We start from the raw sequence: 27,348 nt of genomic DNA, 5'->3' as shown, positions 1-27,348 counted from the left end.
ATGGCGGACCTGGGGGCGTTCATTAAGCCCCCAGGCTGCCATAACAACCATCTCCCCCCGCGATTGCGTTGCGGGGGGCGCGATGAGCTGTTAGAGGGGGTCGCCCCCCTCTTTCTGAGGATTTAAATGCTGCGGTCGGTATTGACCGCGGCATTTAACTTGTTAAACTAGCGGAATCGCGCTCGAGCGCGATGCCGCTAGTTACTCTGAAGTGTCGGCTGTAACATACAGCCGACACCGGCATCGTATGGAACGAGCTCACTCCGTGAGCCCGCTCCGTACTTCCCCTACCCGACTTTGGCGTATGGATACGTCAAATGTCGGGAAGGGGTTAAAAGAGCTTGAACAGCACATCTTGAAACCCCAGTCTGCTGGGAAATCTTTGCCTGGGAGGGACCTTGCTGATGCAGTATAACTACCTTGTGTCTTGTTGCTGTGCTCATGGTGGACCTGTGACGTAACTAGCTTGCACAACCTCACCTTTGTAGCAGAGTTTGGCTGTTTCTCACCCAGTTTTAAGCCTCCTACACAGCTGTTTCTGTTACAGTTAATGACTGTGTTTTAACCTACATATGAAAATTATGATCATTATCACCTGTTTGGTATAATTCGTTAATCATACACCTGACTATAATCCTACAAAATCCATGACTTTCTGCAAGTGTACCTAGAAGAATTGAGGGAGAGAAAACAAAACTTCAAATATGCCTAGTGTGGTAAAATGAAAGAAACAGCCTTAGAGTATTTGCAATGAGAGAGAAAAATTACCATATTGTAATGACAGGCTAGGGAGACAGACAGGTGAGCCCCAAACTACGCGCCACTCAGTCCCTGCCTACTTGCAACGACCCGTCCTAAGCGACGGGGTACAACTGGGAGACGGTCCCTACGCTCAGTAAGTGCAAGACAGACAAACAGACAAGGGTACACAGAAGCTAGGGAAACGGGGCAGCTGCCCACGGAGACACCGTGAGCAACAAGAGTAGTGAACGAGCCGAGTCAAACTAGGAGAGAACGAGGTACAAAACGCTGAGCAGGAGAGTGGTCAGAAAGCCAAGGTCAATAACAAGCAGAGGATGAGTAGTACAAGCAACAGCAGCAAGCCAGGAAACAAGCATAGAAGAATCACAGGCAAAGGAGGAACAGGAAAGGCAGGTATAAATAGACAGTGGGCGGGAGCTAGCTCTGTATGGCCAGGCTGTGATAGGCTCTCCCACTCCTAAGCCTGCCATCCTGAGTGGTGGAAGATGGGGTCAGTCTCACAGACATAAGAGCAGGTGCAGACTGATTGCCCACGGGCGTCGACACAGAAGCTGTGTCTGGCAAATCCTTTACACATATATTGTTAGTTCCTTTGTCGACATACACTTTTCCTAAATAATTCCAATGTAAATGTACTTACATATACAACAATTATATCCAATGATTTCAGCAGAAATATTGTAATTTAATATCTTTCAGGTAACATAAGCAGCAGCAGAAAAAAACTAAGAGGAAAGAGATTCAGACCACGATCAAATTCCACTGAGTGAGTACAGCCTGGTATTCTTTAAGCCTTGCAGACTATATGGCTTTAGGTGAATGTTCCTTCTTGAACACTAATTTGTCTAAATTTTAATCTAAATCAGTCCAACATCCTTCACTGATTAATTTCTTCATATATCCTTCATAACCCTGTGCTTAGACATACAGAGTTAAATGATAAAATTCTGGCTGCCTGAAGCCACCACTAGGGGGAGCTTAGGAGCTTACTGCATATATACATTGAACTCAATAATAAGACAGTATGCAGTAAGCTTTTATGCTCTCCCTAGTGGTGGCTACAGGCAACCGGACTGCATTCATTTAACGCTATGTCTATGCAGGGGATCTGGAGCTTTGTTTTATAAAAATGGAGCACTGACCAATATAAAGATACACATAGTCGAGTGACATTATTATGACCACCTACTGCTTTTGACGTCGGCAGCCTGTAGCCAAAGAAGGAAGTGATGTGTGGTGGGCTGGCTTGGTGGGTATGTAAGGTGTGCGATAGGCTGTCTGATCACATATCACTCGTTGTCATGGGTAAAAAGGGCAATTTATCAGAGTTGCAAAAAGGGATGATTATTGGCTTTCGGGCCAAGGGTGGCAGTAGTTTTCAAACAGCGCAGTTTGTGAACTGTTCGCATGCTGCTGTGGTGACAGTGTATCGTGAGTGGACAAATGTCTCCATTGGGAATAACCGACGTGGAAAATGCGGAGCGCCACGTGCCATTGATGTGAGAGGTGAACATTGGCTACAAAGGTGCGCGAGGGCTGAACGACATGCTACAGTTGAGCAGCTCACCGTGAAAATCAACCAGGGGGCTACCAGACGTGTGTCTAATACAACAGTTCAACTAACTCAACTACGTATGAGGCTCCGGAGCAGACGGATGGTCACTGCTCCTATACAACAAATGTGCATCGGAAAAAAAAAGATCAATTTGCACGGCAGTATCTGAAATGTGTTGCCTTCTCCGTTGAGTCACGGTTTCTGCTTCATCGAATGAATGGACGTTGGCGTGTCAGGCGAGAAACATCAGAGAACAAACACCCTGCAACCATTGCTGGAAGAACACAAGCTGGTGGCGGCAGCTTCATGGTCTGGGGAATTTTTTCATGGCATTCTCTGGGCCACTCATCCACGTGGACGGCTCTGAACCAATTTGGGTATAAATCCATCGTTGTAGATCACGTCCCCCCATACATGCTGATTGTCTTTCCTGGGGCAGATGGAATCTTCCAGCAAGACAATGCGACACGTCACACGGCTAGAAATGTCCGACAGTGGTTGGAGGAGCACGACCAAGACTTCCAAGTACTTCCCTGGCCCCCTCGATTGTCTTGTTCACTGTACGTATCCTCCAGCAAATGTGGGATGCTCTGCTACAGATATCTAAGACAACCGACCAGCACCTTATTGATCACTCCCAGCCCATCTAGCTGCGGTCCGTGCTGTACACAGCAGTTACTCTGGATATTAGATGCTGGTCATAATAATGGGACTTGACCGTGTATTATAAAATTAATCATTACAAAATGTTGGACCTAAAAACAATGTGGTGTTAAAATATGGGCAACCCATGTCTCTACCACCTTTCTAGACCTATATGCCATACGATACCAGCCCTAAAAGCTGAATCCAGGTTTATATTTTTTTTTAAAAGCTGACCAACCTCAGGAAAATAATTTGTTTCATTTCTTTTTATGCATGCAGTTCACTTGACAGTCATCATTCACTGATGTTCCATTCAATGATGAGAGAGGCAAAGTTCATATATTGCTATAATCAGTAGTGATTTATTATTGTGAGTCTATTCTGCAAAAGGTGTAATGTTAATGCTGAGCCAAAAATGCTCCTAAAATGAATGTCCAGCCTTGAACACTATTTTGTTTTTTTGTTTCTTATCGAAATAGGTCCAAAATTTTGTGCTGATTATTTTCTTAGTTTATCTTTATAGTGGACGAAGCTCCGATTTTTAATACAGAGTTCCAAATCCCTTGCAAAGCCAGAGTTAAAATTATTGATGCATGCAGCCACCACTAGAGGGAGCCTAGGAGCTTACCTTATACTCCATAACACAGTATGCAGTTACCTCCTAAGCTCCCCCTAGTGGATAAAGATATATTAAAGGATATAAAGATATATTTAAAAAAAAGAATCAGCCCTTAATGTTGGTCCTAAAAATTACATTGTGTCAAAAGGTGGACATTCACTTTAAAGTGTAACTAAATGTTCAACAAACTTCTGACATGTCATAGTGACATGTCAGAAGTTTTGATTGGTGGGAGTCCGAGCACTGGGTCCCCCACCAATCGCTAAACCAAAGCGGCAGAAGCACTCGTGTGAGCACTCAGCCACTTCGTTTTTGTTTGGCTTTTTCCGGAAAGCCGATGTAGCGGTGTACAGGCTTATAGACTTTCTACTGAGCCCGTACTCCGATACATTGATTTCCGGAAAAGGACGAACAGAAACAAAGCGGCTGAGCGCTCACACGAGTGCTTCTGCCGCTTTGGTAGTTTGTAGAACATTTAGTTACACTTTAAGAGACTCTGTCACCACATTATAAGTGCCCTATCTCCTACATAAGGAGATTGGCGCTATAATGTAGGCGACAGTAATGCTTTTTATTTAATAAAACGATCTATTTTCACCACTTTATGAGCGATTTTAGATTTATGCTAATGAGTTGCTGAATGCCCAAGTGGGCGTGTTTTTACTTTAGACCAAGTGGGCGTTGTACAGGGGAGTGTATGACGCTGACCAATCAGTGACCAATCAGCGTCATACACTCCTCTCAATTCATTTAGGCAACGCATAGGGTTCCTTTTAGATCGCTATGTGCTGTCTTATACTAACACATTAACAATACTGAAGTGTTTAGACAGTGAATAGACATTCCGTGGACTCTGTCTGTGGTAGTTACAACAGAGGTAGCATAATCTCGCGAGATTACGCGGTAAATGACAGGTTACAGCGAGATTATGCTTTGCTCTGCTGTAACTACCACAAAAACAATAACGAAGTGCAGACATTGTGAATAGACATCCCGTGGAATGTCTATTCACTGTCTAAACACTTCAGTATTGTTAATGTGTTAGTATAAGACAGCACATAGTGATCTAAAAGGATCCCTATGCGTTGCCTAAATGAATGGGGAGAAGTGCATGACGCTGATTGGTCAGCGTCATACACTCCTCTGTACAACGCCCACTTGGTCTAAAGTAAAAATACGCCCACTTGGGCATTAAGCAACTCATTAGCATAAATCTAAAATCGCTAATAAAGTGATGAAAACAGATCGTTTTATTAAATAAAAAGCATTACTGTCACCTACATTACAGCGCCGATCTCCTTATATAATGTGGTGACAGAGCCTCTTTAAAGCACAGGTTTACGCTTTATCAGTGGAGGCAATGCGATAACAGAGCAGGACCAGGCAAGGAAAATCAAATTCCATGTGACTTTGCTGCAGTCTATCAATGGACAGAGTACAGTCTGCTGCATCATTGGCAGAATACAGGTTGCTGTAAATAGCAGACTGCATGCAGTTGACATTCTGTACAATGGCAGGGAATATGATTTCCCTGTGGCTTCTCTCCTCTTTAACCGAATCCATCCTGCTCATTCTTTCCTGCAAAAATACTGAATGCTGGAAATTCAGGTATTTTTTTTTCATTAGTTGGGACAGAATGCATAAATGATGCATAGAAAGCATATGTTACCATTGCACGCTGCTAAAATAACATATGCTAATAGATTTCCGTTCATAATGCTACACAACCTAAATGGCATTTTATATTATCATGACTTTCTACTATGAACAGAACATGTTTGTATATATATTGTGGCGTAAGGGGAATGGCCTTTCATGTAAGAAGTCATCATTATCAGAATTTTGGGTAGTGTGTAAGGCAAAACATTGACTATATCGGTGATCAAGCTCTTAACGAGAATATCCACCCTTGAACACCATTTTGGTTTTTTTAATAGGTTAAAAATTATATGCTGATTAAATTCTTAATGTAAAGTGGTGAGAGCTTTGTTTTTCTGATACAGAGCTCCAAATCCCCTGTATAAACATAACATTTTACATAAAATTCTGTCTGCCTGCAGCCACCACTAGAGGGAGCCTAGGAGCTTATTGCATGCTGTGCTCTCTAAACAAAACAGTATGTAGTGAGCTCTTATGCTCCCTCTAGTGGTGACTGCAGGTTTTAGCATGTTATGTTTTAAATCTATGTCTATGTAGGGGCTTTGGAGCTCTGTATCACAAAAGTGGAGCTCTGACCGCTATAAATTTATATTGAGAAACTATTCAGCTCTGAATTTTGGACCTAAAAAAGACATGCTGTAAAAAGATGGATATTCCCATGAGGGACACATAATGGTGAAAAACAAAATCAGCAATGAAAAGACCAAATATGTGTGGTAAAGGAGCCCATTTTTGCTTCTTTTCGAGGACTCCTTTTTAATGCTCCTCTACTAAATAAATACCACGGACTCTAGACTTATACATTTTACCTGCACTGATACATTGTAGCAAACTATCAGGACAGGAGAGAGATTTGTGCTGCTGATGTCCTACAATTTCCCACTGGATGCAATTGTCACATAGGAAAAAGAAAAGCTGGACACTAGGTCTCAAACATTAATCCCTTCTCTCCCTAGACCACCAGGGCTGTTGACATTAACCCCTTTACTGCCATAGACCACCAGGGATATTACTATCACCTATTCACCCAAAAAGACCACCAGGGAGGCAACATTTTGTCTGATTCACCTGGACACTGTATGCGATAATTTACTGGACAATGTATAATACTTTTTATGTATGACTAATTATTGGGGGCCTATAGGGCAATGTTTATCTGGTGGTGCGTCTGATAGCCCAGCTCTGACGGTACAGTGCCCTAAATGCCCTTCTCACTAGCTACAAGCACTTAGAGGAAACATTGGTGAGAAGTATGTCCGGACAGGCTTTTAGCCTCTGGATGTAATCAAGAATATTCCTATCCACTGACAGCAAGCAGAGATCTTGAATGGTGAAGAATTAAGACAAAAGTATATTAGGAAGTTGCCTAAAAATACAACTACAAATCTATTGCATGTTTTATAAATATATTTTGTGGACTTGCTATGATTAAAACACGGACAGACCCATGACTGAGGGCATCGTAGAGTGACAACCGCTGCTGTGGGCCGGGAATATATTCAGAGCAGTTCTCTCTTCCTCTGATGACAGTAAAGGGGGACAACATTTGAATGTACTGTGACATTGCAATGCATCATGGTTGTGAATTTTAGGAAGATCAAAAATTAAAACCACTTTACCCAAAAGATTTACGTTTTGATTGGAGCTGAGGCTCAATATCCCCATCCCATAGAGGTTTAAGAAGCAGAGATCGAGGCTGCTGTATGCACCTGTCTGTGACGCAGAGCTCACCATTATTTTTTTTTTCACTGACCGTAAAAGTACGAGTGACGTTTTTGTTCATCCAGAAATCATAAAAATACATACAAAAACTTCAAGTCGGCAATCACATTTTTATGGCTATTAGGAACAAAATTATTTAGGGAAAACCCAGGCATACTAATAGCATTATGTAAAATGACATTTATTCTTATCAGATCAAGCCATGCAGAATAGTGCTTAAAGGGGGTGTCTCATAAAAACAACCCCTGTTCTTTAGCCCCCGTCGATCAGCTGTTCTCACCGGAGGGAAGCTGCGTCTGGCTGTGCATTGAACGGCCGTCCATGTAATTCTGGCTTATGTAGGGGGCCTCGAACGGGTGATTCCCTCTATGACGGTATTTGCCCTTATAGGGTATATGGACAGGGGTTGTTGTTATAAGACAAATCCTTACAAGGGGGCTTTCCTACCTGGACAACCTTTGTCCACCACTGTAGCTGGGAAGGGGGGGGGGGGGGGCGTTGCTGGCAGGACACAAGCCCGGGGTGCTGGGTACAAGAAGGGGTGCCAACAAGCTACTCCCAAAGTATTTAAATACAGGGCTAGGAAGCAAATGGAATATTGAAGTAAAGCCTAGCCACAACTCTGCCCTTGTGCATATGTCCTATTATTACATGTAGGTCATCGAGGTCATGTATTAGCCACAGCAGATAGTGATTACAAATATCCGCTCCCACCCTAGTGGACTTGGAACGTCCATGTATTAGATTGGCACGTAGTCATTTGAATGGGTGCCTTGTAATACCCTTTTTTCCTACTGGGAAAATGTTTTGCACCAATAGCCCCCCCCCCCCCCCCTGAACCTGAAAATCGCTGCGACTTACTTTGGAAAAGGGCTTGTCCAGTTTAGTAAACCCATTTTCATATAACCTATTAGGGAGTTCGGAGGTAAAAGAGGGGGGAACTTGTCCGGGATCCTCATCTCTATTCCAGAGTGGAGAGCGGTTAGAAATAGTCTGTGGAGGACCTGCCCTGTCCTGCTACAAACCGACAGCACATTGATATGAATGGACACTGTGTAATATTTCATTTCTCCTGTGGTGGCGCTGCAGGTAAACGTGTACTGAGAGGTTTCCCCACAGATTACAGCTGATCGTTGGGGTTTCTAGTAGGACGACACTTTGGGATCAGCTTATAGCTCTTCTAACAAGTAGAGATTGTCTAAAGCGGAGAACCCATTTAATACACGTGTCTTTGTATGATCCTTACACATGGCGTATTTTTACCGTCACATGATACAGTGAACAAATAATTTGGGGGTTTAACTGTTTCAAACACCAGCTTCTTATATGTCGTGAAGTAGAAATCAGAGGCAGAACATACAAGGCTCCGACAAGGCAACCCAGGTCCAGTACTGCAGAATAGAATAGAGGTTTGTTTGGACTTGGTGTATGATAACAGAGAAACTCTGTGCAATGATTTGTTGGGTAGTAGCAGATATATAGTTTGTATACAGAGTGTACATATTCAGGAAGGGATGTGTTCAATAATTTTAGGTAAATCTGAAGTTCCACTTTTAGACCCAAATAAGGGTGTTCTCCCGGCAGAAAAAAAAAATTCCCGAAATAAAACATGGACCTAATATCGTACTATAGTTCCATTCCCATAATTGATAGACCTCTTCGCCTGGATCGTTTGTCCACCCAACTAGGAGCCTCAATTCCCCGTAAACCTCCACATTGCAAAACAGCGTGACCATCTTTATTGGTGCCGCTGCTATACAAGTAAACTACCTACAAGCGAACCTATAGGTATATACACTTATATGTACTACATAACAATAATAAATATGTACTACATAATAATAATAATAATAATAAATATGTACTACGTGATCTGCAACCACACTTGGTCCACCTTGTGTATTCTTTGGCACTTGGTTTCATTGGACATTATGTTTGCTTTCTTCTTCAAGATCATTGAAACGTAAAATTATGATATTAGGAAAAGAGTCTACTCAACAGCGCCACTCTTGTCTATTGGCTGTGTCTGGTACTGCAACTCACCCTCATTCACATGAATGGGTCTGATCTGCAATACCATACAGAGCCATTGGACAAGAGTGGCGCTGTTTTTAGATTTAAAAAAAAAAAAAAGCGCAAACCTATTTTGGAGTCTCCTAGCACCCCTTTTATATATATATATAATTTTTTTTACGTTCTAGTGTTTATTCTATATGAAATCTCCCTATACACTATGTAAAGTGAAGGACATACAGTTAATGTATTGTATTACCCGAGTGGCCGTACTTCTTCTTATATATTATTTCTCCTAGCACGCTAATCTACCTATATTCATTGCTTGCTTACCTCTCTTCTTCTTTTTGTTCCCATTTTCACTTTTCTTTCTGTGCTTGTGTTGTATTATCAGACTGTATATTCTGCTTTCTCTGTTCTCCTGTTCCTCCTATCACTTTCTGCAGGTATTTTAACCCCTGGTACAAAAGAGAACGTTATGTAGCTATATGGGTAGAAGATGTGAATAAAAACACAGAAGGACCGTATTTTAGGTATTACGGAACGGAACGCTTATTACATTGACAGCGATGTTGCAGTATATCGCTATGGTGGAGCTTGGTATATATACATACTTACATACAGTATACATATATCGTTTTACTGTACATGTATACATTTGTTTGTTTATGTATATATCTGGTAGTGTGATACCTTATTGTCTTAACGGAGAAAACAATCCCCTTAAATGAAAAATGGATATCTTTCATAAAGCTGTGCGTTTTCATTAAAGGATATGTCCATCCAAACACATATTTAATATTAAAGGGGTTGTATGAGAGCGCCACTCTTGTCCATAGGTTGTGACTGGTATTGCAGCCCTATTCAAATGAATGGAGCTGAGCTGCAATACCGCATGCAACCTATGGACCAGATTGGCGCTGTTTCTGGAATAAAGCAGCCATATTTTTATAATTTCTTGCAACCCTTTTAAAAAAGAAAAAGTTTAGTTCCGACAGGGAATTTATGGCTGATTCCCATATTGAATCCTAAAGGTTCACATATTAAAGGAGAATTTGTACATGTTCGATCAAAAAAAACACTTTGGTATGCGTTAGAAAGAGCCTATTTTTGTGTCACTTTATAAGAGATTGAAGGTAAAGTCCTCTTGTGAGACACATTACTATGCTTATGTCCCCATGACAACTCACCTCGTGCAATGATGGCTCAGAGTTGTCATAAGGACACTGTGAATCCAGATTTCCATCCACATCAATTTTCCTGACCTAAGTCACTTCAATAGCAGCAACTGGGATGTGGAGTTTGATGTGAGTGGAGATTGATCCGCACAATATTCCTATGATAATGTAAATTGTTCGGATTGAGGGTGTTGTCATAGGGATCGTCACTCGTTGATCTGCGAATTCATCGGCGCTCGTTTGCTCCTTTCACAAGGATCTATGATCGGCAATGTATGGGGAGGGGCGATGGTTACTACGATCCCTCGTCCCCATGCATTTCCATCATGTTGGCAGCGCATCTCCGTTTGCTGCCGACAAAGATCATATTTAATTTTGCAAAAACTATACGATCAGCCGATGAGCGATCGTTTGATCGTTCGTTGCCCAGTTTGTACAGGGCAATGGTCAGGAACGAATGTTCATATGATCGCTCGAGTAAAAGGGACATTAGAGGCTTTTCTAAAATTTGAATCACTAATAACACAGCATTGGAAACAGATATTTTAAGTTTATTGGGTTTTCTGTAGTTTTTTTTTTTTTTTTTTAAACACAATACCCAAACCTTGTGTTTTTTTTGTAGCATTTATAGCCCACTTAGCTTTGGTTGGGGGGGGGGGGGGGACGCAACAATTTTCTGAAACCGCTTTTTTGAACATCACGACAGTACTTCTTAGATGTTACGGCTGTCGCACCACCATCAAGATGTGTGACCGTATGGAGACAAGTGAGGGTACTAAAGAATGCCCCCTCTTCTCAGGATATATGTTTATCCAATACGTTTGAGGGTAGGGGTAGATACATTTTGGATGGACATCGCCTTTAATGTATTTTTATATATGCAATAGATACTTGGTGGACAACCATGCAAATCCCTGCTGCCAACTCCGCACAAAGCATTTCATAAGTGGTTGGCAAGTGGTCAGTGGTACATCAAACGAGGCGGAAATAACAAGCACTACACATAACCCCTCATAAAAAAATGAAATGTGCTACATAAACTATACAGATCCGCAGAGGATCCCAGTGGATGTCGCGCCACACGTAGATTTTTTTTTCGTTTGGGGATGTATTTTTCTTACAGTAGATGACAATTCATTGGCTAAGGAACAAAGGGGGAAATTGATCAAAAACAGTAAGAAGGAAAAAAATGGAGGAGTTAGCAACCAATCAGATTCCAGCTCTCATTTTCCAATGCCTTTTGGACATACAGAGCAGCGTCTTGATTGGTTGCTGTGGGCAATTCCTCCTCTTTTCCTTTGCACTTGTCTTGATAAATCTCCCCATACGTTTCTTGCTGCCTGTGGGTTTGGCTTTGTAGTAGAGATATCTAGTGCTCTTATGTATGTTGTGTCACTATTGAAAAAGGGTGTACGTGCATGCCCCCCCCCCCCCCACTCTCAGACGTCTATTATTATTCACGAGGCCGCAGACATCTCACATTAATAGCATGTTCTTCCTCCATCGTCCAACTCGCCGCTATGTTTACCTCCACTGGTACAGGAGCATGGCATGAGATATCTAGTAGGACATCCAGAAATCCAGTCATTAAAGTCCGATATATACCAGTATTCGTATACTCTACATCTATGGCTTTCCAGCTGTTGCGAAACTACGACTCCCAGCAGTCTGTTAGATAGTCACGCTGGAAGTTGTAGTTTTACAACCAAAGGTTGGAGACTACTACTGCTCCACGTGCGAGTAGAAGTAGCAGGAAAGTCAACTTTGTTCCTAAATGTTCTCCGCTGAACTTAACGGGATTTTCCAGGGACACTAAATTTTCCGGGACGGGCAGCGCACGAGCACTGAGGAATAGCATGAACGCGAAGAAAATGGGGCGGGTATTGAGGCGTAAACAAAGAATTGAATGTGGCGGGCATTGAGGAGGCTGTGGAGCAATAGGATGCCTCAAACTCGGGACTTCTGACGTACACCCAGGTTTGAGGCATCCTATTGGTCCACAGCCTCCTCAATGCCCGCCCTGTTCTTTCTTATGTTTCAATGGCAGCACCATTTTCTTCGCATTCATGTTATTCCTCAGTCCCCGCAAGCTGCATACCCCGATGATATGTACGGGAATGATGGAGATTACATATATTCAGGGATGATGGGGGTTATAAAATACAGAGATGATGGGGTTTACATATGGTATCTGCAATGATTATGGGGATTACATATATATAGGGATGATGGGGATTACCTACAGAGGGATGATGGGGATTACATATATAGAGGGACGATGGGGATTACCTACAGAGGGATGATGGGGATTACATATATACAGGAATGATGGGGATTACATATATACAGGGACGATGGGGATTACATATATACAGGGACGATGGGGATTACATATATACAGGGACGATGGGGATTACATATATACAGGGACGATGGGGATTATAAAATACAGAGATGATGGGGTTTACATATGGTATCTGCAGTGATTATGGGGATTACATATATACAGGAATGATGGGGATTACATATATACAGGGACGATGGGGATTACATATATACAGGGACGATGGGGATTACATATATACAGGGACGATGGGGATTACGTATATACAGGGACGATGGGGATTACGTATATACAGGGACGATGGGGATTACGTATATACAGGGACGATGGGGATTACGTATATACAGGGACGGTGGGGATTACGTATATAAAGGGACGGTGGGGATTAAATATATACAGGGACGGTGGGGATTACATATATACAGGGACGGTGGGGATTACATATATACAGGGATGATGGGGATTACATATATACAGGGACGATGGGGATTACATATATAGAGGGACGATGGGGATTACATATATACAGGGATGATGGGGATTACATATATACAGGGACGATGGGGATTACATATATAGAGGGATGATGGGGATTACATATATAGAGGGACGATGGGGATTACATATATACAGGGACGATGGGGATTACATATATACAGGGACGATGGGGATTATAAAATACAGAGATGATGGGGTTTACATATGGTATCTGCAGTGATTATGGGGATTACATATATACAGGGATGATGGGGATTACCTACAGAGGGATGATGGGGATTACATATATACAGGAATGATGGGGATTACATATATACAGGGACGATGGGGATTACATATATACAGGGACAATGGGGATTACATATATACAGGGACGATGGGGATTACGTATATACAGGGACGATGGGGATTACGTATATACAGGGACGATGGGGATTACATATATACAGGGACGATGGGGATTACGTATATACAGGGACGATGGGGATTACGTATATACAGGGACGGTGGGGATTACGTATATAAAGGGACGGTGGGGATTACATATATACAGGGACGGTGGGGATTACGTATATACAGGGACGGTGGGGATTACGTATATAAAGGGACGGTGGGGATTAAATATATACAGGGACGGTGGGGATTACATATATACAGGGACGGTGGGGATTGCATATATACAGGGATGATGGGGATTACATATATACAGGGACGATGGGGATTACATATATAGAGGGACGATGGGGATTACATATATACAGGGATGATGGGGATTACATATATACAGGGACGATGGGGATTACATATATAGAGGGATGATGGGGATTACATATATAGAGGGACGATGGGGATTACATATATACAGGGACGATGGGGATTACATATATACAGGGACGATGGGGATTATAAAATACAGAGATGATGGGGTTTACATATGGTATCTGCAGAGATTATGGGGATTACATATATATACAGGGATGATGGGGATTACCTACAGAGGGATGATGGGGATTACATATATACAGGAATGATGGGGATTACATATATACAGGGACGATGGGGATTACATATATACAGGGACGATGGGGATTACATATATACAGGGACGATGGGGATTACGTATATACAGGGACGATGGGGATTACGTATATACAGGGACGATGGGGATTACGTATATACAGGGACGATGGGGATTACATATATACAGGGACGATGGGGATTACGTATATACAGGGATGATGGGGATTACGTATATACAGGGACGGTGGGGATTACGTATATAAAGGGACGGTGGGGATTACATATATACAGGGACGGTGGGGATTACATATATACAGGGACGGTGGGGATTGCATATATAGAGGGACGATGGGGATTACATATATACAGGGACGATGGGGATTACATATATAGAGGGACGATGGGGATTACATATATACAGGGATGATGGGGATTACATATGGTATCTGCAGTGATTATGGGGATTATATATATACAGGGATGATGGGGATTACATATATACAGGGATGATGGGGATTACATATATACAGGGACGATGGGGATTACATATATACAGGGATGATGGGGATTACATATATACAGGGACGATGGGGATTACATATATACAGGGACAATGGGGATTACATATATACAGGGACGATGGGGATTACATATATGTAGGGACGATGGGGATTACGTATATACTGCGACGATGGGGATTACGTATATACAGGGACGGTGGGGATTACGTATATACAGGGACGATGGGGATTACATATATACAGGGACGGTGGGGATTACATATATACAGGGACAATGGGGATTACATATATACAGGGACGATGGGGATTACATATATGTAGGGACGATGGGGATTACGTATATACTGCGACGATGGGGATTACGTATATACAGGGACGGTGGGGATTACGTATATACAGGGACGATGGGGATTACATATATACAGGGACGGTGGGGATTACATATATACAGGGACGGTGGGGATTACATATACAGTGAAGGAAATAAGTATTTGATCCCTTGCTGATTTTGTAAGTTTGCCCACTGTCAAAGAGATGAACAGTCTAGAATTTTTAGGCTAGGTTAATTTTACCAGTGAGAGATAGATTATATAAAAAAAAAAACAGAAAATCACATTGTCAAAATGATATATATTTATTTGCATTGTGCACAGAGAAATAAGTATTTGATCCCCTACCAACCATTAAGAGTTCAGCCTCCTCCAGACCAGTTACACGCTCCAAATCAACTTGGTGCCTGCATTAAAGACAGCTGTCTTACATGGTCACCTGTATAAAAGACTCCTGTCCACAGACTCAATTAATCAGTCTGACTCTAACCTCTACAACATGGGCAAGACCAAAGAGCTTTCTAAGGATGTCAGGGACAAGATCATAGACCTGCACAAGGCTGGAATGGGCTACTAAACCATAAGTAAGACGCTGGGTGAGAAGGAGACAACTGTTGGTGCAATAGTAAGAAAATGGAAGACATACAAAATGACTGTCAATCCACATCGATCTGGGGCTCCATGCAAAATCTCACCTCGTGGGGTATCCTTGATCCTGAGGAAGGTGAGAGCTCAGCTGAAAACTACACGGGGGGAACTTGTTAATGATCTCAAGGCAGCTGGGACCACAGTCACCAAGAAAACCATTGGTAACACATTACGCCGTAATGGATTAAAATCCTGCAGTGCCCGCAAGGTCCCCCTGCTCAAGAAGGCACATGTACAGGCCCGTCTGAAGTTTGCAAATGAACATCTGGATGATTCTGAGAGTGATTGGGAGAAGGTGCTGTGGTCAGATGAGACTAAAATTGAGCTCTTTGGCATTAACTCAACTCGCCGTTTTTGGAGGAAGAGAAATGCTGCCTATGACCCAAAGAACACCGTCCCCACTGTCAAGCATGGAGGTGGAAACATTATGTTTTGGGGGTGTTTCTCTGCTAAGGGCACAGGACTACTTCCCCGCATCAATGGGAGAATGGATGGAGCCATGTACCGTCAAATCCTGAGTGACAACCTCCTTCCCTCCACCAGGACATTAAAAATGGCTCGTGGCTGGGTCTTCCAGCACGACAATTACCCGAAACATACAGCCAAGGCAACAAAGAAGTGGCTCAAACTGAAGCACATTAAGGTCATGGAGTGGCCTAGCCAGTCTCCAGACCTTAATCCCATCGAAAACTTATGGAGGGAGCTGAAGATCCGAGTTGCCAAGCGACAGCCTCGAAATCTTAATAATTTACAGATGATCTGCAAAGAGGAATGGGCCAAAATTCCATCTAACATGTGTGCAAACCTCATCATCAACTACAAAAAACGTCGGACTGCTGTGCTTGCCAACAAGGGTTTTGCCACCAAGTATTAAGTCTTGTTTGCCAAAGGGATCAAATACTTATTTCTCTGTGCACAATGCAAATAAATATATATAATTTTGACAATGTGATTTTCTGTTTGTTTTTTTTATATAATCTATCTCTCACTGGTAAAATGAACCTAGCCTAAAAATTCTAGACTGTTCATGTCTTTGACAGTGGGCAAACTTACAAAATCAGCAAGGGATCAAATACTTATTTCCTTCACTGTATACAGGGACGGTGGGGATTACATATATACAGGGACGATGGGGATTACAGATATACAGGGACGATGGGGATTACATATATACATAGCTAGCTGAGGTGCGGTCACTTGATTCTGTGACCGCGCGCAGGGAAAGCTGGTGGGCGGGATAAAAAACTAAAGGGGAAGGGGAAACTAGTGGGGAAAGTGAATAGACCGATAGAGGGGGCGGAATGATTACTAAAGAACATCCCTGTGTCGCAAGAAAAAATGACACAGATGAAAAGCAGAACTTCCGGCCGGGCAGAGGTGGGATGAATAGGAAGAAATGTGCTCAGATTTAATACAGAATGTATATTAGGAACTTTATTCAATATTTACATAGAGTATGTAAAAATGTTTGTGTCCCTGGAAAACCCCTTTAATCTTCCTCAAATTTTGCATATGGCCGGTCATAAACATCTGCTGTAAGGAGGTGAAAAAAAGAATTGTCCAGGTGAAATTTTTGGGGCAATTTATGCTCTTCACTATTATAAAAGTACAAGTTCACCCAAAAAGTAAACGCCCATCAAAAAGTCCACATGGTCAATTTCATAAATTCCATAGGTTGGCCTCAAGGTGTTATTGGGGTCTTGGATAAATGTCCAGTTGTCGAAAAACTGCTTGTCTGTGATCTGGGAGACTTTCCTCCAAACTTTATGACCATCTTAGCATCTGTGCAGGACAATATCTACTTGTTTCATAAATCATTGCGGCAGGAAGTTATGGGAGACATATAGGATAGGAATTATATACCTGTATCCAGTATATAGTACCAGATATAGGTTTAATGGGCAATTTGGCATAAACAGAAGATTTTCCCGGCGTATACATGGAAGGTGCACAACAGATGTGGTGTGAACACAACCTAAGATAAATAAATGTATCTGCTTTAAAGGTTATGTACACCTTTTGAAATAGTTTTTGATTTTTTTTATAAAAATGTCTATCTGTGTGATTGGTGTAACTTTCTAAATACTTAATAAAAACTATTTTCACTTTTTGAGATAGAGGACAGCTGCTTTGTATCCTGTATACAGAGCAGCTGTATCGTGCGCCAAGACCTCTATACGTCTGGTCAGCGGTACTGACGGGCTTAGTGACAGCGGGTCCTGCGTGTCTGACATGCAGAATCGAGCTGTTACCGATCACTTCTAAGTTCATAACTTAGATGTGATTGATAACAGGTGGATCGAGATGCAGGACCCTCTGACACTGAACCCGTCAGTGCCGCTGAACTGACAGATACAGGTCTAAGCGCAAAAAAACTCATTGAGGTGATAACCAGATTAAAGCGTGCCTATCATTACAGAAATAATCACAATCCTGCAGCTGGAGATGTATAATAGATGCAGTGCAGACAGGAATGTTGTGTGGAACCTGCATATTTTGGGTCTATTTTGTTGGTTTCTCTCCCCATGCTTCCTGTGATGTCAGAGCTGTGCTGTGTGCTCTGGGCCAATCTGATCTCTCCACCCTGCTGCTCCCCCTTCCATGTCCCTCTCATGCTGTTTCATTGAGAGCTGCAGCTGCATCCCCCTCCTCCCTGTCTTTTATTTACTTTTTTACACTAGCCGGCTTTTTTGGTGACTGAGGAGGTTTCTGAACACTTACAAAGAGCCTGCAGGGAAAGGGGAACTACAGGCTGCTGGAAGGTGAGGACGATGCCCCTTTACGCTAATAAGATACATTACAAAGGTTCATGTATTCACGTGTACTACAGAATTAGGCCCCATGCACACGACCGTATATTTCGTCCGTAATTCATTTCTATGGCCAACTGACACCTTCCCATATATTTACGGGAAAGTGTCCGTGCCGTAGAAACCTTCCGTAAAAAATAGGACCTCTATTTTTTTTTTATTTTAGGGACCGTGCTTCATTACTTTATAATGGACTGTGGTTACGGGCACGGTCGTGTGTATGGGGCCTTATACTTTAAAAAAAAAAAAATGATAACGATGGGTGCGCTTTAAAGTGTATTTTAACCTCTGGTGAAACCTTCTTCAGCTTCCCTGCCACCCCAATAGCAGACTACAGGCTACTGTCCGACAGTCTGTAGTTTGGATCCTATTCATAGGTTTCACATTGCTCTAAACAGCAGGTTATACTTTGCGGGATAATTTTTATAAAGTAAATCCAGGTGAAGTTGAATTGCCCACAGTCCTGTTTTGGGGTTTTTGGCCCCCTCCCGAATGCTAATTCTTATTTATTTATTTTAAAAGAGAGATTATTTTGTTTAAGACACAATCCGAGCTTTTCTAATAAAGTCGTGTACCTGCATGAGCAGCACATGATCAGGAAAGGTGATTGTAAACCAGACTGTTATTATTCACTGACAGCAAGCAGAGATCTTGAGGAATTGAAAAATTAAATATATTCGAATGTTGCAGAACTTTTTGATTTATATAAATCTGGAAACCCCCCTCAATATATTGTTGACTGTGACTGTAGGAGTTGAGTTGAAAACGTATGGGTGAGATAAGGAGCATGATTTATGGATGTGAGTAATTAAGGCTGGCTTCAGTTTTGATTACTTTTGGTCTTTGGGTTGGGTTTACACCCTCATCCTCCTAGCCTTTTTTTTTTAATTTGGGTTTGCATCAGTTTTTTTGGATCCAGTGGTATTTACAAGACCCAAAGATCAGAAGCGTAACTGAAAATCCTATGCAAAATCTGTCACCGGGTCCCCCGCTTACCATGTGCCATTTATAATATTGGTGTTTTATATTTAAGAGTGGCCTTTGGGCCCTCTCAAGCATCAGGGCCAGGGTGAGACCGCTAGCGATAGTAACCCCCTATAGCATTGCCCAGCCGAAGATTAAACGTGCTAAATATTCTGCATCCTGGTAAAGAAAAAAACCTGACTAAACTGATGCAGACCGATTTAAACTAAATTTTGCATTTGAACTTAACCCTAGTGGAGCCTTTCGTACTGAACTAATTTTCGATATTTAGGATGGTATTTGTGCCGTCCATACAGGTGTCTATTACCTCTGGCACACCAGTCCGCCTTAGGCTATGTTCACACTTACTCCAGGGGTTTCGGTCACTTTTGACTACAAGAATAGCACAGCGTGCAGCTCTATTTTTTACCATGAAAACCCTGATGGGCCGCATTATAAGTCAATGGGGTCTGTCAGCACAGTTTGGATCGATCAAACGACGGATTTGGCACAGCATTGATGTAAAATGCAAGCCATGTGATAAGGGCCATAGTCCTACATCTAACATATCAATAAGATAAAAAGTTGGGTATGAAGTATACAGTGAAACCTCTTTGAATTGGCCCATTACAAGGGTTTTCTATAGCAGTGTTTCCGAAACTGTAGAACCTCCAGGGCTCTGGGGTACTGCGGACCCCTTTCCAGTAATGGCGGCACTCTATTTTATAAAACATTTCTGAATGCCACTGCCACACGCTGCCAAGCTCTCCCATGCCTTAGTTGGGGGGTAGAAGTTGGAAAGAGGAGCTCTGCAGAGTCTAGTAGTACCTACAGATTGAGCGGCCTGTCTTCTGCCCCCCCCCCTTCCCTTATGGTAAAGCAGTCAATGACAGCCGCTTGTACAATGTCTTGCTCGGGCCACTCGGGGGCCTTGTCAGAATGCTGCTTGAGGCAAGAGGGGACAAGAAGAGAAGCTGGAGCTAAATAATAATTAAAAAAAATCATTGGGTTTGGGCCGCAGAACTGGGGAATATGTTATGGACCTGCCCGCGAGAGGCCTTCCTGCTGAGGCTGTTGTAGTTCTTATTTTGAACACAAATTTTATTTTCTGTAGTTTTTTACTTCTTGTCTGCCTGACACCTTATAAAGTAACAATTCTGAAACATTTTCTTAGAGTTCTACTTTGTGCCGTTCCTCTGTTATACCTCCTGGAAATGTATGAATATATGAATAAATTGACAGCTGGACGTTACCATTCTCCTTGTCAATGGGGCATGTCCCTTCACAGTCTGACTGTATTGACAAGGGGAATGGTAACACCCTGTTGTCAATTTATTCATCAGATTCCAGGAGGATCAACAGAGGAACGGCACAATTCAGAGTGCTAAGGAAAGATACTCCAAAATTGTTATTTTATGGAGAATACAAGTATTTCCTAAAAACGTCATGTCGGGAGAGCAACAGGTCCTATTTAGAAAAAAATAATGTTAGCCTTATGTTTGTGGGTTGTGGTGACTACTACTATTTCTCCTTCATTCCAACTGGTAAGGGTTCCCCGGTGGGGTCTCTAATTTTTTTGGACTCCCTGGCCCAGGAAAAAAGTTTGGAAACCATTGCTGTAGAGGGATTGTCAAGAAGGCCAACATACAAAAGATATAAGGGAAACCTCTCAGGTATTTATCAAGGCTTTAGACACTGTGGGAAGTGGTCAAGCTGAAGGTGGTTGTCCATACCGGTCTTACCTATCTGTAATGTATTTTATTTTTGTATAGCCACTGCAGAAAGTTCAGTTTTATTGGTTTATCTAATGTTCTTGGAGCTGAAACCTGATGATCAAGGATAACACCGAGAGCCGGAATGCCCAAACTTGTTGTGAAGTCTATTTGTCGATCTACCAGGGGACAGGCACATGTGGCGCGTGGAGGATGCTGTTGCAATTTTTTCGCATGCCCCCATATTAGTGATTTCACCCACTGTTGGTTACATGCACTTGCTCCACATCCATGGCTTCTTCATTCATGACCATTCTGCTCCTTCCATTGCCCTGCTCTGTGATAGTCTATATTGGCTGTCAGGGAGTGCGTGAGACCCACAGCAGCTCATAGCACTGGTCGAGACTCAAGACTCCCTATATAATTCCCCATAAACAGGCCCACTGAAACACAAACCTATGAGGAACCAGTTTTCTCACCCTCTTCTCCATAGAAAAAGTCAAGTTCAGGGCCAGGACTCATAGATAAACTAGAGTCTACAGAACAATAAAATACACGGCAACAGGTCAGATGGTAAACTTTTTCATGACAAGATTCACAACAACAGAAAACTTTTCTTTTCATTTTATTTACGTATTTATTGTCTATATAGAAAAAAGTGTAATTTTTTAAAATATATTGGCCACTAGATGTCAGCACAACAGGCTACACTAAAAAAAACAAAACATTGCATTTTTACAGCCTGTAGTAGTGTGTGCCAATGAGTGTTCTCGGTACCCTGGGGCTCCTTAGAATCTGGTCAGGGGTTCCCCAGAACTCGGCAGCAAGAAGACATTTTATTTTTTACAGTAGGGATGGTCTAATGTCATCCTCCTCATAGAGGCTTGACAAAGAAGTCATCAAATCCGAAGTCATCAGAATATTAAATACTTTACCCTACTCCGTTTTTTTGAGATAGTAATGGAAGTAGGGGGGGGGGGGGTCAGCAATGGTAATAATGTTGGCAATTACTGGTGTACCGTAAAAGTGGAAAATATTAGCACTTTTTTACTACAAGTAGATGGTGGATTAAGGACAAAATTACTGTTCTGTTGTACTGCCTGAGCCAAGACAAGCATCTTTCACACTGACAACAATAAGAAGTTTGTAGACAGTTGGAAGAGCGCAGAGTGAGCAGACAGGGTTGTCTTCAAAGAGCTGGTGATGTCACTCACCCCCTCCTGTTACAGACCCCTTTAATGCTGTCAATCACGCCCTCGTATGCTGTCCAAAGGAGGTCAGGATCGAAAATCCCGTCACTGTATTCTCAACAGCAGATGTTGCTAAATATCAGATTTTTTTTCCCCTCCATATAACCTTGAATCTGAGGTTATAGACGACGTTGCAGAAGGTCTTCACATTACTCTTCTGCAGGGTATAACATCTGTCCCTGCTGCGGCCATAATGTCAAAATGAAACAGAACACGTCATATAAAAAGATGTTGTAGCCATTAACAGCCAATCAGATTTTCAGATTTACTCCAAAATCCAATGTCTTGATTAAAATTACATTTCCTGTACATTCTTTGGGATTATCCACGTTCAAATGACATCAATATTTCAGGGTATATGACGAAGTATCGTACCTGAGTTTTGTGCTTTATAAGGAGGCCAGAAACGTAAAAAATTTAAAATTGGATACATTTTTTTTTATAAAATAAATTAGCACGGGGGAAAAACAAAGTCATCCGAATGGTGGAATCCCTTAAAATGCCACCCAGTAATGTTATCCTGTAAGGTCACTGCTTATTCTGTGCTTCTTCTAACAGAACACTGTCACCTGCCAAGTCTCCATCCTCATCTACAGGATCCATCGCTTCTAGCAGAAAATACCCATACCCAATGCCGCCACTTCCTGATGAGGAGAAGAAACCAAGCAAACAGAGTGCACGGGTATGCAGCTAAAGTGGTCACTGTAGTAGAGGAAGACTGGGGGTCAGATGGCCAATATTAAACTTTTGTACTAATAAGACCTGCATGTATGATAACACGGAGCAACAGATGTGCGGTAGAAAAGTTCCAATTATATGGCCTTCCTGTAAATGAATGTATCGATGCATAAGGAGTCCACGTGACGTGGTTGTTATATATACAGATATCTGGACACAGACCACTTCCTGCCTTTTGTGCCTCATCAGCACAGAACAGGGGGATTTGTTGCAGATTTTTCCTCACTAAATCCGCATTGAACAAATCGGGTTACTTGTGCTGGGGGTTTAACAGGGTTTGTTGCCATGGAAATAGCGTCACTGGTATACTAAGACCTCATGCACACAGCTGTATTATGGATCGGTGTCGTACAGCTTTGTGATGCGTTGCCTGGAGCCGGCTATGGGGTCATACTGTACCTCCGTGGGCCTCCTATTTTCATATAGAATTCACGGATGGCGCCCAAAAAAATATCTATGGCATTCTACATCGCCTGCCGTATCACGGATATTTATTGCTCCCGGAGTAGATTATGGTGCTGAATGGAGGAACCATAGGGCGGCACATGGAGTGTCTATAGGTCCGTAATATGTCCCATAAGGACTCTGTGTGCCACGGTACAGGCCATGCCATGTACATAACCCTTCTTAGGAAGTTGGTTGTTTCCACATGATATAATCAGGGATGCTTCTAGCCTATATTTCGCCTTAGATAAAAAGTGCCCTCTCCCCAAATTGGTATAGGGATGGTCTGTATAACTCCCAAAATGCTCCTTCCCCTCCCCCCTGCAGTCAGGTGTCTTCTGAGATGATGTTCTAACCTCCGGATGGAGCACCCCTGCACACCCTGGGGTGATGAGGCCCATGAGAAACTGTCTGTGACTTCTGACATTTTTTTTACCTTTCTTTTTTACAGCTTTGGGAAACATCCATCTAGATGAGGAAAGTTTTTCGGCGGTGGATTCTAAAGAGTTAACACAGATCCACACTCATTCATCAACCAATACTGAAGGACTAACGTTGTTTACAGAGACCTTTGCCTTTATGAAGAGGCTCTCACTACCAATTCTATTTTCCCATTCCCGAAGAATTGAAGAAAGACTGAATCTTAATTCAAAGGGGGGCGGGGGGGAATGTCAGACGTCAATGGTCTCGGTAGGGAGGGGGCTTCTATGCATGATCGATATCATTTTTGAAGCCAGGTATAAATTCTCGTACCTGCAGAACAGAAGTCTAAATTTATTAGAGCATTAACCATTCATTGTTTACCACCAGAGTCCACCGTACCATTTAGTTTCCATGCACGATGCCCCTAGTGGTCACTTCTGTTCAATGCATGCACATATGAAATTTTCCACTTGCTATAGATACATTGTACTGTAAGCATGGAGCCATAGAGGATAACGCTTTTATAATTTAAAAACAAAAGCCCAAATTTTGCCTAAATTAGAACATTTATAATCACAACTTTTGTACATATGTACATTTTAAATTGTACAAAAATATAATAGGTATAGTACATTATTTTGTGAAAAGCTTCATGAGACGTGAGCACACTGTTAGTTTTACACCAGGACGGTCTTGGGGGAAAAAAAAAAAAAAAAAAGTGACACAATACAATGAATAGAGCACCGTAGAAATTAAGAGGCAATAAATGCCTCTCCAACTGCAATGGAACTGGCAGAAGGCTCAGGACCTGACAACACTGAAGCCTCCCCCACTGCAGATGGAGAGCCACAGTTTGCCGGCCTATTATATAAAAGACTGTAGACCTAGATGAAACAGAGAATGACCATGTAGATTTTGAGATGTAGATAAAATAGAGATTTCATATGTAAGTGAAAGAAATGGCAACGAAATCCCGAATGTTTGTGCCATATATATATATATTTTGGGCAGAAACTCTAAATTGATAAAATGTATGTACAATGCTCTGGGATGTCTTACCAGGGTATGATGGGATGTATGACCTTCCATGATGGTTCTGTGGATCTTGCAGGTTCTTCTTTGGCATGGGGAATGTAGGTAGTAATTGATTATCTCATACACGACACTCAGTTTTATGAAACACGTTGTGGACTCTTGGATTAATTTTCTGTAAAAATCATTACATATATAAATCGAGTGTCCAGTTCTGGTCCTCCAGGTAATCAGATCAGCCGGAAGGCCATGACTTGGACATCCCTACTACAACCAGTGCTGTGCCTTTCTGATGCATTGACGGAAACTTGCAAAAGCTCATTCTAGACACAACCCGGCTTATCTAATAATATAGTGCTCAATAAATACAATCCAGAGCAGTCAGGAAGCCAATGGTTATTAATAATCTGGCCGAAATAGACCGTGGGCAAATAGGGATCCTATGCTATAAAGAAGGCGTGCCAAGGGCCTGGCATTGGGGCAGGGGGCAACTTTCTAAGATAAACCCCACCTAGAATGAGCTCTCCTACGTGCAAGTGTGCTAAGACTAAGGACTCTAGCAGTAGGAAATGGCTGTAACTCTGCATCTAAAATGAAAAAACTTTGCAAATAGTCTTGATTAAAAACTTCCTGTCTCCATGGTAACAGACTACAAATAAATCCTGTGTAGTCTGATCCTACAGTCACCTTCATCTGTACCGTTCTTCGTATGTGAGGTTAGCAGGAAGTAGAGGACTGATGGGAGGGATTATGATGGCAGGAGAGCCACAGGTTGGAGACCACTGCAATAATGTAGACCCCTTTAACTGCAATGGGCTGCAACTCCTCTTTCTCCCGTCCCATCAAAAGGTTAGCCGTGCAAATATAACCAGTTAGTTCTCATTCTAGAGGAGTGTATGGAGCACAGACACTATATACAACCTATAGTCATAAACCCCATGTCCATTTTGGTCTGGTAGTTGGGCTCTTGAATGACTCTTGTCCAGTTTTTAAGAGGGAGAAAAGCCCGGACACTCATTAAAAAGCTCTCCTGAGCTCAAATGCAAATTTACATAATCGCAAATTTTTGATGCCGTTTACACCGTATGAGTTATTAATTGAAAATTTATATTTTATACATTTAATTCCTAAGGGGAAATAAAATAAAAAGCCAGTTATGAAAGATCCATATGCTCACCCATAGGGGCCAGTATTAGTTTAGTTAATCATAGATTATAGGTGAATGTTTACAATATCCTGATGTCAGTGTGAACGCGCCATAACAGCTTCAAAGGTGCTCAAAGCAGATACAAAGTACATCACTCAGCAGGGGGCGCCAGTGAAGAAAGTGCTTCCTAAGTGAATATTAATTCTTTGCCCCATTGTCAGGCATGGGAGTGTCGGTATATTTGTATTGCTCATAGGCTTAGTCTTGAATTGCAGTTTAGCCTCATTAAGTGAATGGGGCTGAGCTGCAATACCAGACACAGCCTACAGACAAGAGTGGCACTGTTTCTGGAAAAAAAATCCGATACCACCTATTTAATGTCTAACTGGAGTCACCCTTTAAAGGGGTTGTATGAGATTATAAAAACATGGCTGCTTTCTTTCAGAAACAGCCCGACTCTCATCCATAGGCTGCGTCTGTTAGTGCAGCTCAGCCACACGCAAATGGACTGAACTGCAATACCAGGCACAGCCTTTGGACAAGAGTGGTGCTGTTTTTTGGAAGAAACCAGCCATGTTTGCGTTATCTCATTCAACCCCTTTAATCATATGAGAACGATGACTGATGTGGGGGGTTACACCAGACGGACGGACACCATGTTATTAAATAAGTGAGCCTGAGCTTCATTTTGTATGTTTGGGAATGGTTTCTGCATAGCTAAAGAAGTTCAACATTAACTCTTTATAAAAGGCAGACAAAGTGGAATGTAACTTTTTTTTTTTTTGTACTGCTTTACCTAGTTTCAACCGTGTTGTAGCTTTTTAGCGTGCAGGTGTTTGTGTATGCCTTATAGTGTTCAATTTCAAAAACTTGCAAATATTCTGTAACCGGTGACGTAGATTTTACCAAAATAAAAATGGACTTTTCTGCATATTGTCACATGGAGTATAACCACCCACAGAGAAGCAGCGACACTGGATGTGGAATAACGAATAGAACCGCAACCTGTGTGTGATGGAAACTTTTATATAGAACAAGAACTAAAATTTACTTCTAGTCCATTGAATATACAGCAGAGCTGTGACGTCTGAGGATTATCTTGTATTAATAATAAATGGCATCAACAGAACAGGGGAAAGTTTTTTCTTTTTCTCCAGAAACAGCGCCACTTTTGTACATTGGCTTTGTCTGGTATTGCAGCTCAGCTCCATTTACTTGAAACGGCATTAGCTGCAGTAACAGACACAGCCTGTGGACATGAATGGTGCAATTTCTGGGTAGGGGTGGAAAGCAGACTTTTTTTCTAATCCGAAACA

The 27,348-nt window shown here is 42.1% G+C and overlaps 1 protein-coding gene across 5 annotated transcripts in view; it reads left to right on the top strand.

The window, feature by feature from the left end:
* The window catches only part of ADAM22 (ADAM metallopeptidase domain 22), a 250,695-nt gene extending 223,732 nt beyond the window's left edge, over positions 1-26,963 (top strand). For all 5 annotated transcript variants that reach the window (XM_075827623.1, XM_075827625.1, XM_075827622.1 and 2 more), the window contains 3 exons: positions 1,462-1,528; positions 22,807-22,930; positions 23,882-26,963. In XM_075827623.1, the coding sequence (XP_075683738.1) occupies positions 1,462-1,528; positions 22,807-22,930; positions 23,882-23,902 (212 nt within the window). In that variant the 3' untranslated portion in view covers positions 23,903-26,963. The remainder of the gene's footprint in view (positions 1-1,461; positions 1,529-22,806; positions 22,931-23,881) is intronic.
* Positions 26,964-27,348: the final 385 nt, after the last annotated feature.

This window comes from Rhinoderma darwinii, chromosome 5 (assembly GCF_050947455.1).
Source record: "Rhinoderma darwinii isolate aRhiDar2 chromosome 5, aRhiDar2.hap1, whole genome shotgun sequence".
Lineage (NCBI taxonomy): Eukaryota > Metazoa > Chordata > Amphibia > Anura > Rhinodermatidae > Rhinoderma > Rhinoderma darwinii.
Note: the sequence above shows the minus strand (reverse complement) of the source record. Positions and strands in the feature narration are given on the sequence as shown.